The sequence below is a fragment of the Propithecus coquereli genome, unplaced genomic scaffold (assembly GCF_000956105.1).
Source record: "Propithecus coquereli isolate 6110/MARCELLA unplaced genomic scaffold, Pcoq_1.0 Scaffold8, whole genome shotgun sequence".
NCBI lineage: Eukaryota > Metazoa > Chordata > Mammalia > Primates > Indriidae > Propithecus > Propithecus coquereli.
The window spans coordinates 9,809,802-9,822,753 of record NW_012154173.1 but is presented as its reverse complement, the minus strand read 5'-3'; the positions used below and the strand labels follow the sequence as shown (position 1 = coordinate 9,822,753).

At 39.8% G+C, this 12,952-nt stretch overlaps 1 protein-coding gene across 1 annotated transcript; it reads right to left on the bottom strand.

The window, feature by feature from the left end:
• Positions 1-4: 4 nt before the first annotated feature.
• On the bottom strand, positions 5-915 carry LOC105825355 (heterogeneous nuclear ribonucleoprotein A1-like; the record flags this gene model as incomplete). The annotated part of the gene is made up of 1 exon (XM_012663105.1): positions 5-915. A coding segment is annotated over exon 1 (837 nt), but the record flags the coding sequence as incomplete, so codon positions are not given.
• Positions 916-12,952: the final 12,037 nt, after the last annotated feature.

Sequence of the window (12,952 nt, the reverse complement as noted above, 5' to 3'; positions counted from 1 at the left end):
AATTTCCTCCCTTCATGGGTCCAAAATTTGAAGACTGATTGTTGTAATTGCCAAAATCATTGTAGCTTCCACCACCTCCAAAATTGCTTCCATCATTATGAAATCCACTGTACCCATCCCCACTGCCACCATATCCACCACCACCACGGCTGCCACCAAAGCCACCTCGACCACTGAAGTTTCCTCCACAGCCAAAGTTGTCATTCCCACCAAAACCACCTCCACGACCGCCACCAAAGTTTCCAGAACCACTTCGACCTCTTTGGCTGGATGAAGCACTAGCCATCTCTTGCTTTGACAGGGCTTTCCTTACTTCACAGTTGTGGCCATTCACAGTATGGTATTTCTGAATGACAGTCTTATCCACAGAATCATGGTCATCAAAGGTTACAAAAGCAAAGCCCCTCTTCTTGCCACTGCCTCTGTCAGTCATGATTTCAATCACTTCGATTTTCCCATACTGTTCAAAATAGTCTCTTAGGTGATGTTCTTCAGTATCTTCTTTAATACCACCAACAAAGATCTTTTTCACAGTTAAGTGGGCACCTGGTCTTTGAGAATCTTCTCTGGAGACAGCTCTCTTTGGTTCCACAACTCTTCCATCCACCTTGTGTGGCCGTGCATTCATTGCTGCATCCACCTTCTCCACAGTAGCATATGTGACAAACCCAAAGCCCCTGGAGCGCTTGGTGTTTGGATCTCTCATTACCACACAGTCTGTGAGCGTTCCCCATTCCTCAAAATGGTTCCTCAGACTCTCATTGGTCGTTTCAAAGCTCAACCCTCCGATGAATAGCTTCCGCAGCTGTTCAGGTTCTTTAGGAGACTCTGACTTAGACATGACGGCAGTGGGAAGAGAGACTTTAACGTTGCTTCCTCGGCAGCGTCCATGGGCAGAAAGGAGTAACCTAACGAACGTATTTCCGTGATCCCATTCTTGACTAAACACATACACACACCACCCCCCCCCCCACAAGCGAGGGTCCCTTGAAGAAATAGCTGATTCCAGGTCTGTGGCAGGAAATACACAAGATGAACTTGGAAGAGCTTGTCATTCTAGAAATCTAGGAATCTAGCAAAGACAACTATAACTGTGGGAGTCATCAACTTGAAGAAGCTCCAACTGACCAAGATGTGACTATAAACATTAATAAGAATATTAACTGCAATGGATTGAAATATATTAAGAATGTATATGGCCGGGTGTGGTGGCTCATGCCTGTAATCCTGGCACTCTGGGAGGCCAAGGGGGGAGGATTGCTTGAGCTCAGGAGTTTGAGATCAGCCTGAGAAAGAGCGAGATCCCATCTCTACTAAAAGTAGGAAAAATATTAGCCTGGCAACTAAAAATAGAAAAAAATTAGCCAGGCATGGTGGTACGTGCCTGTAGCCCTAGCCACTTGGGAGGCTGAGGCAGGAGGATCACTTCAGCCCAGGAACTGGAGGTTGCTATGAGGTAGGCTGATGCCACGACACTCTAGCCCAGGCAATAGAGTGAAACTCTGTCTCAAAAAAAAAAAAAAGAATGTATAATACATAAAAAAATAATGATATGGTAATCCTCCCTCATCTGAGGAATATGTTCCAAGCCCCCCAGTGGATGTCTGAAACCACGAATAGTACTGAACCCTATCTATATGTCCTATGTTTTTTTCTATATATACATACCAATGATAAACTTTAATTTGTAAATTAGGTACATCGCTTCTCGGCCTTTTGTCTAAGATCAAGTGTATAAATTAGGTACAGTGAGAGATTAATAACAATAATAATAAAATAGAACAATTTCAACAATATGCTGTAATAAAAGTTATGTGAATATAGTCTTTCTCTCCCTTTCTCTTAAAATACCTTCTTTTATATAATACTTTCTGACCTTGGTTGATGACAGGTAACTGAAATGACAGGTAATTGAACCCACGAAAGTGAAATTGAGAATAGGGGGTACTACTGAACAGTACTTTAAAAAAAAAACACCTCACTGATCATCCTTGGGGGATACTAAAGAATCAACTTAATTTGAAACCCAACCCATTAAGGAAATAATCAAGCATTTATCCAAATAAATGATGATAGGGAAGTTTCTCTTTTTAGAGTATTTCAGCTAATAAATTAAGGAACAATAGTATTAAAATATCACCATTTTGCAAACTTTAATTAATGGATGGAGCTTGGCAATTGTGCTGATCAATTTTTTGCGTCAACTTGGTTAGGCTATAGTACACAGTTATTCAATTAAGCACAAATCTAGATGTTCCTGGGAAGATATTTTGCAGATATGGTTACTATCTATGGTCAGCTAACTGTACATAAAGATTAGCCTCAATAATATCAGTGGGGCTTGTCTAATTAGTTGAAAAGCATTAAAAGCAAAGCTAGATGTTTCCCGGAAGTCTCCCTGGCTGCAGTATGAACTTCGCTAGTGATGTGCCTCCTGATGGAACTCTACCACTTATGATGTATTCTTGCCAAACAAAGTCAAACCTGATTCTGATCAAGCCTTGTTTTTTTTAAGAGATAGGGGTCTTGCTATGTTGTCCAGGCTGTTCTGGAACACCTGGCCCTAAGCAATTGCCCCTGTCTCAGCCTCCTAAATTGAGCCACCATGCCTGGCCCTGTTCAAGCCTTTGGATCTAACTCCTGATTTAGAGGAAATACAGAGAACAAAGCAATATATTAAATGGCACGACGGGGATGCAAGCCGCAAAATCAGACTGTGGAACTGTGACCTGGGACAAATAACCAGCTTCTTTCCACAAATACATTACAATTAATCAATCGACCAGTAAGTGGGGGGAGGGATAATCTATAGATTAAAGGAGATTTAAGAAATATAGCAAATAATTGCAGTGTATGAACTTTGGATAAATTATTTTTTAAAAAGATGCTTTATGAGACAATTAGGGAAATTTGAGCACTGGCTAGATATTTAATGACATTAAGGAATTATGATTAATGTTTTCGAGATGTCGTAGTGGTTTGTGTTTTTAAAAGAACTCTTATCTTTAGAGACACACACTGAAATATTCATGGATAGAATGACATGACATTTGGGATTAGCTTCGATATAATGGGAGTGCAAGGGGGAGGGTAGTGGTGAGAGTCTAGATGAAACGAGATCAGCTATGAGTTGCTAATTGTTGCAACTGAGTGGTGCTTTGGGCTTTAGCATACAGCTGTTTCTACTTTGGGATACATTGGGCATTTTCCACAATTAAAAAGCAAAGCAAAACTGAGCGCCAGCCTGCAGGAAGAAGGAAGGGAGGAGAGGGACATTCTCCCTCCCTTCAAGGGAAGTCACACACAGTTCTTACATCCTACTGGTTAGAACTTAGCCACGTGGCCACACCGAGCTTCAAAAGAAGATGGAAAATGGCGAGGCGCGGTGGCTCACGCCTGTAATCCTAGCTCTCTGGGAGGCCGAGGCGGGCGGATTGTTTGAGCTCAGGAGTTCGAAACCAGCCTGAGGAAGAGCGAGACCCCGTCTCTACTAAAAATAGAAAGAAATTAATCAGACAACTAAAAATACATAGAAAAAATTAGCCGGGCATGGTGGTGCATGCCTGTAGTCCCAGCTACTCGGGAGGCTGAGGCAGGAGGATTGCTTGAGTCCGGAGTTTGAGGTTGCTGTGAGCTAGGCTGACGCCACGGCCCTCTAGCCTGGGCAACACAGTGAGACTCTGTCTCAAAAAAAAAAAAAAAAAAAAAAAGAAGATGGAAAATGTAGTCTTTACTCTGGGCATCATGTACACATAAAAATCAGGAGTCCTTTTACTAAGAAAAAAGGGGGAATAGCTACTATGAGAAAACTTTAGTGATCCCTGCTATATTGGTAAGGGCAAAATATCTATTTAAAAATCAGTTGTAACATGTTGTTCCCTCCCTCCATGTCTGATAATATAATGTAGGAAATAATAATGGTCCTGTGGAAATTAAGCAAAAGGGATCGTGAATATGACAGATTTTTGGTTGTTATGCCACAATTCTCCCTAAAAACCGGCAATAAGTTTTGCTGACCTAAAATGTAAGGCAAGAAAAAAAACCTCTCGGTTAACTGTAGATCAAATACCACCATATTAAACCACATTGAAACAATAGTCTCTGTTATAATAAAGAATTTTTCCAAGCTCAATACAATAGAAAAATTTGAACAATCATTACAGTCTGATCTGCACTGATGGTAAGAAGCAGCGGCAGACACACAGCGTTCCCTTCCATTGATGTGGGCCACTAACCCTTAGGTGGACCCTGGACTGTCACTGGATAAATTCATCCACCCAGAAAACCTTCAGCACACTTAATATATGCAGGTAGCTTTAAATAATCATCTATTCAGCACTCCTGCAGACTATACATTCAAATAATGCTGTCTACCTCCTCCAATGGTGCAACATCAACAACCCAACTCCTTAGGAGCTCACATGACGTGATCACTTCATACAATACCTGGAACAGAGGAAACGTCAAACAGCTTTAGCTTTTACTGTTGCTATTTTAAAATCAGCACTACTCAGGCCTTGAAGCATATTGCTTTAAAAGCAGAATTCTTAAACAAAAATGTTTAAATGTAATAAAAGAGATCTAGTTAGATCTACCTATATTTCTGAAGGTATTAAGAAGGTAAGAGGCGCCTGTTTACAGAGATTAAGCTCACTGAAGAAACACTAGCATGTTAATGGAAAGTTGTTTAGGTTAATATAAATAAGAATTTTCATTAAAAGCCTATAGTATCATGAAAATCTTTGATTTCTTAATGATAGGGAACAGAATCATTTAATAAAATGAAAAACAACTCTTTTTTTAAATCTTCATTTTTAAAAACCTCAGACATTGAAATAAAAATTCATTCTATGAAAGATCACTGGAATCAGAATTTTCCATACTCCCTCATCCCCAAACCAAAATAAGTGAATAAGTGGATAAGTAAAAGTCATTGAAAATTTAGTACAGTAGTAACCGGTTTTTCAAAGTCAGGTCTATATATCTGTATGAAAATACCTTACTGCTGTCTGAATTGAGATTCTTACTTGAAAATTAAAGGAATGGTTCAACAGAGATCACTGATTTATAGACCTGTAAGAGGTCTAATTCCTGAATTTTTTAAGAGCACAATGGTGCCATCACAGCTCACTGCAGCCTCCGACTCCTGGGCTCAAGTGATCCTCCTGCCTCAGCCTCCTGAGTGTGGGGGACTACAGGCATGCGCCACCACATCTGGCTAATTTTCCTTATTTTTTGTAGATATTGGGCCTTATAAACTGGTCTTGAACTCCTGGCCTGAAACAATCCAACTGCCTCGGCCTCCCAAAGTGCTGGGATTACAGGTGTGAGCCACTGCACCCGGCTTTATTTCATCTTTTGGAGGTTATCTTTTCTTTTGTTACGTTTTAAAAATACACAAGGACAGAGAATAATGTTAACATCTGTTTCCCTACCACCCAGGATTAACGAAGTTCAAGAATTTGCATATTTGTTTCACATTATTTTAAAGAAAAGAAAGCAAATATTTTCCCCTCCCCCTGTCATTCTCCTCCTTTCCCAGAGGCAATCACTCTCATACAGTGTGAATTCTTGAAAGTCTGCTTTTATACTTTAACTACATTGGCTATAGGTATCCATTGAAAATATACTGAATTGTTCTGATCTTTTATTTGTTTCACATAAACAAGTTATAAGCACCTTCTGCAACTTCTTTTCATACCGGGTTTAGTCACATATACATAATACAGATCTAGTTTGTTCATTTTAATTGTTGTCTGTATCATAATAAATTATACAAATATGTAATTATCCATTTTGCTATAGGTGATAATGTGAATTATTTCCAATTTTCCAACATTACAAATAATGTGATGGTTAACATCTTTGCATATGACTCCCTGTATGTATGTGTATTTCTCCAGTATAATATACCTAAAATTGGATTTACTGGGTCTTAAGATGTACAAATTTTTAACTTTACATACTATTACTAGGTTATTCTCCATGTGCTAATCTCAATTTATACTAAGTGGTTATATCAACCTGTATTCCCATAAGTTTTTTGTTTACCCACATTCTTACATACATTTGTACTGATTAAGACATTTTAATTTTTGCTAATCTTTGAATGTAAAATGGTGCCTCATTGTTATATTAATTTTTATTTGCCTGAAAACCAACGTTTATTTGCCACTTAGGTTTTCTCTACTGTGAACTGCTTATTTCCATGGTTTGCCCATTTTTGTACAGGGCTTTGTCTTATTCTTATTGATTTGTAGTAGTTCTTTACCTATTCTGAGTACTATTAATAATTCTTTATATGTTGTGTATGTTGCAGATACCTTCTCCCACTATTAGTTTATTTTTAACCTAGTTATGATGTCTTTTATTTTATCAGAAACTTTTAATTTTGATATGGTGAAATTTGTCAGTTTCTCTATGAATGACATATTGAAGAAATCCTTTTCCTACTCTTAAGATATAACTACCCCTGAGCTAATATCATATTGCCTTAATTTCTAAAAATTACGTATGTATATGTGTATGTGCATATAAGCTTTTTTGTTGGTTTTTTTTTTTACTTCCTTGTTATATGAAGCTTCCTAAGAAAGAATACATAGTAGGTTAAAAAATTTTAAGAACATGTATGTCTGAAAATTGTCTACATCTCACCCCCATACTTAATGATAACTTGAATAGGAATAGAATTTCAGATTAGAAATAATTTTTCCAAAAATTTTGAAAGGACCATTCTATGGTCTACATGTTTCCAGTGTTATTGTTGAGAGAAGTCCAATACCATTCTGATTCTATATCCCGAATTTTGTTGATATTGTCTCTTCTATTATTCTCTTATTCCTTATGAAGTTATGCCATTTAAATTTTTAAAATCACTTTTCTATTATTTCAATAGGATTTTAGGAGGGAATGAGTTAATGAATATGTTCAATGACTATCTTTAACCAGAAATCATTTTCGTTATCCATAATTCCCCCTGCTTTACTCTGTATGCTGGGAGTCTCAACCCAAGCACTAGTGGCATTTTAGGTGGGATAATTCTTTGTTGTGTCACACTGTCCCAGGATTTACAAGACATTATCACAATCCTTCTGTTCTTTTTCATACTGTCCTGTTCTTGCCTCATGGTTACCATTCCTTCGTCTTCTTGAATATTATAAATTTAAATTTTTCCCATGCCATCCTATTATTTTAGTTTTGGGGTATAAATCTCCCATTTGCAGCATCCGCCAAGTCTCCTTCCTTGCAGTTAATTTCCTTACACAATTTATAATCTTTGTGAGCTCATCTACAGAGAGATTGCTATCTAACAAGAGTCAAGTGTTCCTTGAGCTATGGAAAATTTGCTATATGGAGAGGTTTCTGCCTGGCCCTGGATTTCAGAGGTACCAGACCAGTTAATATGTCACCTTCTTAGAGTATGGTCCCTGACCATGTAGTAATGTAAATTCACACCTGACTTGAGCTGCTACAGACCACGAAGCTCTAACCTGTAGCAGTTGACTCTTTTCTTGCCGTAGCTCAGGTGGATGGCAAATTTCCTTGCAGCTGCCTCAGGCCAGTGGGGGTGGGGCGGTATTTTTCTAGTTATCATCTTAGGGTCAAGGTACTTATGGAAGATTGTATCTTTCAAAGATGGTATTTTTCACTAATACATATCCGATCCCACATGTGCTTCCTCCAATGTGATGTTGACACTCCTCCATCAAGAGGTGAGGTCCGTGTTCCTTTTCCCGAAACTAACTTCCTCAGCCAAAAAAATCCAGCAGAAGTCACACTTTGTGCTTTCCAAAACTAGGTCAGAAAAAGTGATACTTGGCTCAACTCTCTCAGGACAGTCACTTTTGAAGCCTAGTTGCCATTTTGAGAGGAAGCCAGGTGACACGGAGAGGCCATATGTAGATTCTAGCTGACATCCAAAGCTAAGGTCTCAGTCAACAGCCAGCATCAACCACCGGACATGGGAGTAAATAAACCTCCAGGAGATTCCAGTCCTGAGCCTTCAAATCTTCTAACTTAGGCTTCAGACATTGTGAGGCAGAGCCAAGCTGTCCTTGCTTTGCACTGTCCAAATTCCTGACCCAGAGAATCCATGAGCACAATAAATGATTGTTTTGCACCACTAAGTTTTGGAGAAATTTGTTATGAAGTCATAGTAACTGGAACAGTACTCCTTTGTGACTCCCAGCTTTCGGCAGATGGCTAAACGGTGGCTTTCTGTGTGAACATTCCTTCATTTCAGGCACCTGGGGATTTCCTTCCCTTAGTTCCTAGCTCAGCCACTTATCCATAAATTATACTTGACTCAGCATTTGAAATATATTGAAGCAGAATGGGGATCCTTTCATCAGCTCAGTCTGCCACATTGCCCAGTAGTTAGTTCCCAGAATAACTTTTTAAACAATAACATAAAGAAATGAAGAATTTATTTTATATACCAATATCTTAAAACCAAAAAGAAAAATAATAGTGAGTGCATTTATTAAAGAACAGGAAACTCATTAGAGAAAAAATACAAATGGTCAATAAAAAGTTCACCCTCACTAGTACTCAAATAAAAACAAGATATTATGATGAGCTACTCCTTTCACCAATCAAAATGGCAGATATGTTTTCTGTAACATTAATAATAGACAGAATATGATGGGTTTCAAGCAAATAGGCACTCTCATAAAGTTTCAGTGGGAGTATGTATTGCCATACTATTTCCAGAGGGCAATCTAGCAATCTATGTCCTCACAATTTTATATACTTTCAACCCAGCAATTCTACTTCCAGGAATTTATCCTAAAGGAATAACCTTTGATACATACAAATATTTATCATCAAGGATATCAAATCCTGTGTCTTTAATAATGGAAAAGAGGATAAGAATAACCCAAACATCAAACAGCAGGAGACAGTAAGATCATCTTTATTTTTAGGTTTGTTTGAACCAAAATTATTATCAAGTGAACATAAAATCCAGTTATAGATTCATTGAGAAAGATATTTATTCACAATGCCAAGCATTGTGTTAGGAACTGATATACAAAAATGATTAAGATACAAAAGCATACAGTCTACTGGGGGAATAAAGTAAACAAACAATTACAGTTCATTATGACACAGCCATGCTCAAATTCTGCAGAACAGAGCCTTTGCTGACCTTACCCAGACTGGGGAAGTAGGAGGTTTTTGTTATTGTTCTTTAAGCAGGTGATGTTCAAGCTAAGTCCCTGAGGTTTGGATGAGTAGAAATTAACTGTGACAGAGAATGTTGAATGTCTTCTAACATTCTTGCTCCTCCTCCAGAGAATACAGCTGTTCCTGGAAGTGGCTGCCTCCCTGTGATTGGAATGTGAGCAAATGTAATGTGCAACACTATTTGCAAAAAGCTTTTAAGAAGTAGTTGGGCTTTCTCCATACTTTCTCTGTGTCCTTCTGCTGACTAGATTTAGAGAAGAGTGAAATGCTAATCAATGGTAGAGCCTGGGTCCTTCTATGTTCCTATTTCCCACATGAAAAAAGCCACATGGGGAACAGGAACACCTGCCTTGGAATTTTTATGTGAGCAAGAAAATAAACTTCTATATGTTAACTCATGAAAATGCTGGGATCTGTTTGTCACTATGGCTAGCAGTACGCCAATACATGCAACTTTTTATTCCCAAGTAATATATCAGTTCACTTCCTCGAATATATTCACTAAGCATGTACTATATACAAACCAATGTGCCATGTGCATGAAAATACAAAGATAAACTAAATAGAGATTCAGCCTTCACAGAATTTCCAGTCCAGAAAACAGTCACCACTCATACAACTATAAAACAGTGTGTGTAAAATCAAAGCCTTAGGAGAAGGCCGGGCGCGGTGGCTCACTCCTGTAATCCTAGCTCTCTGGGAGGCCGAGGCGGGCGGATTGTTTGAGCTCAGGAGTTCGAGACCAGCCTGAGCAAGAGCGAGACCCCGTCTCTACTAAAAATAGAAAGAAATTAATCGGACAACTAAAAATACATAGAAAAAATTAGCCGGGCATGGTGGTGCATGCTTGTAGTCCCAGCTACTCGGGAGGCTGAGGCAGGAGGATTGCTTGAGCCCAGGAGTTTGAGGTTGCTGTGAGCTAGGCTGACACCACGGCACTCTAGCCCAGGCAACAAAGTGAGACTCTGTCTCAAAAAAAAAAAAAAAAAAAAAAACAACAAAAAAAAAAGCCTTAGGAGATATATTAATATAAATTATTAGAGGAGTTAAAAAGAGGGAGATATCACTTTCACTTAGAGGTTCAAAAAGGACATGGAAGAAATTAGAAAATGACATTTAAATAGTATTTAGGCAGGAAGAAATGTGGGCAGAGGCATTCCAGGACAAAATACAGATGGGAAAGACTTTATGGAGAAGGAATGTAAGTATTCTAGTTTTCCTGGAGAGGGGGTTCAGATAGGCATCACGAGACATAATGAAATGATAAATTGGAATGCGATTACAGATAAATTTGAATGCTGTGCAAAGTGGTTTATACGTTCTTCTTTGAGTAATGGTGGACCACTGAAAGTTTTCGAACAGAGGTGTGGCATATATTTACAGCTGTGCTTTATGAAGAAGAATACGGCAGAGATGAGAGCCAAGGTGAGAAGTTAAGAGGCTATCAAAATAGAGTGCTTAAATTAGAGGCGTGGCAGTGAGAATGCAGGACTGACAATTGATCAAATCTGGGAGGTTCGACAAAGAAAAAGGAGTCAAAGATGACTGAGGCTGTGAACTGCGGTGACTAAGAATTAGGGAACCACAAATTAAATTCAAGGAGAACATGCTAGTCTGGGGGTGCGGGGCAACAAGGAGTTCAGTTTTAGATAAAATGAGTATAGGTCATCCAGTGGGCATCTATAACCTGGGTCTAAGCGGTAGGAATCAAGGGCTATAGGTTCGGCTTAGAGATGAAAATGGTTAACAGTTATCTATTTACAGGTGAAAATTAAGGCCAGAGACTGCAATAAAGTTGGCAAAGAAGATTTGAGGGAGAGAAGCCAGAGATTTCCTTAAAATATACGCAAGGCAGGAAGACGAAGAAAAGGCAGAGAAGGAATGACCGGGGAGGCAGAGGGTCCAGAGGAACCAGTATCATAGGGAGCAATGGACCATGTCCAATTCTACAGGAGTTACTGGAGAAAGGAAGTAACATTACTGTAACACAAAATACACGATCTCAGTTAATCCTCAAACAACCCAATGAAAAACCGCTCCCAGTCAATGACAGAGCAGGGATTCAGACCCTGCAAAGAACACAAGCACTGGAGTAAAATGAACTTGGATTCTAATCTTGACTCTTCCCTTCAGTAGCTGCATAACAATTGGGTAAGGAAGAAGATTGTGCCTCTGACTCTTATAAGGTTTGTGAGGATTAAATTTTAAAATGCACATTCAGCACAGTGCCTGACATGTTATAAACACTCAATAAGCAGAAGCTATTGTTTGAATTATTCTTAAATAATAATAAACATTTCTTTCTCACCACAGCCTGACAATGAAATGGTAAATAAATCAGTAAAGACTTTTCGAAGGTAAGATTCTATCAAAATTTTCAAATGTACATACATCTGACCTAGCAACTCTGCTTCAAGGAATTTATTCTATAGAACTGTTCCCATGTGTTAGAATGTCCATTGTTGCATTGTTTGTAATATTAGGACCAAGCTCAATGAGGGATGGTTAGATAAATTGATACATCTGTACTATGAAATACTCAGTGCAGACATTAAGTAAACTAGTATGAAAGGTATTCTCCATAACTTAAATGAAAAAAAGAATTTCTCAAAAGAATTCATATATGATTCCATTTATGACCAAAAAACAAAAAAAAAGGAAAAAAGAATGGAAGGATGAACACTGTATTAACTCTAACAAGGGCTACAAAGTAAAGAAAGAAGGTAGAAAGAGGGCATTCACCTCTAACTCTATATATTTCTGTACTGTTTCAATGAGAAGTACTAATGCATTATAGTGTAATCTGAAAAATGTAAGGAAAACTTAAAAAGGAAATGTCAGAAGTATTTTGGAAGAAACGCCATTGTAACAGGAGATTTTTAACTCGCTTATTAACCATGTACATAAAAAGTCAGTAAAGATGAAGAGCAGGGATTCTGGTGTTTCAGGGAGTATATTGCTTGCAAAATTGTTTGCATTTGTCTGGAGAAAGGCTCCACAGCTAACCCGATGTCTATGAAAAGAGGGTTAGAACAATCTAATTAACAGGGTCCACCTTCCAAGTCCTGGTGCACATGGCTGGGTGCAAGTGTGGGAGAAAGGAGTTACAGTGGTAGGCAAAGGACAAAAGCAAACGCATTCCTCGCTCCTCTTCAGTTTAAACCCTGGAGGGTGGTGGGGGTGAACCTGTAAGGGTGTGTCCACTTAAGGGATAGATGTGTGTTTGCTTGTACCAGACGTAAGCGCTGTGGAAAGAAAATACAGGTCCCGCCAACAGGCCCTCTTCCGCCAGTTTCATCCCGGACCCCGCACGGTAGCCTTGGTCAGGTCCTCAAACCCAGGCCGCTCCGCTAGCTCCCCTGATAGAGTGCCTCAGGGGAATCCTTTGGGATGATTCACATGCCTCTCTGGGCCTCAGTTTGCCCTTCTTGGGAGGCAGCCGGACTAGATGACCTCTGTCTGGACCCGATCTCCCTTTTAGCCCTGACCCAGCAAGGTCCCGCTCCCCTCTCTCCCCACCTCGCCCCTCTCCCCCGGCTCGTCCTGAGACCCGCCCGCCGCCCGCACTCACTGTCCCCGCGGCTCCGCCGAGGAGGGGTGGGGCTTCTTCGCACGCCTGGCCGGTGGCGCCCAGGTCGGAGGCTCCGGCGGCGTGGACAGCGGGGGCAGCGGGCAGCGCGGGAGCCAGCGGCTGCCCGGCGCGAAGCCCGGCCCCCGGCTCAGCCGGGCCTCGTTGCGGGACTGGCCGCGGCGGCAGGCTGGGACG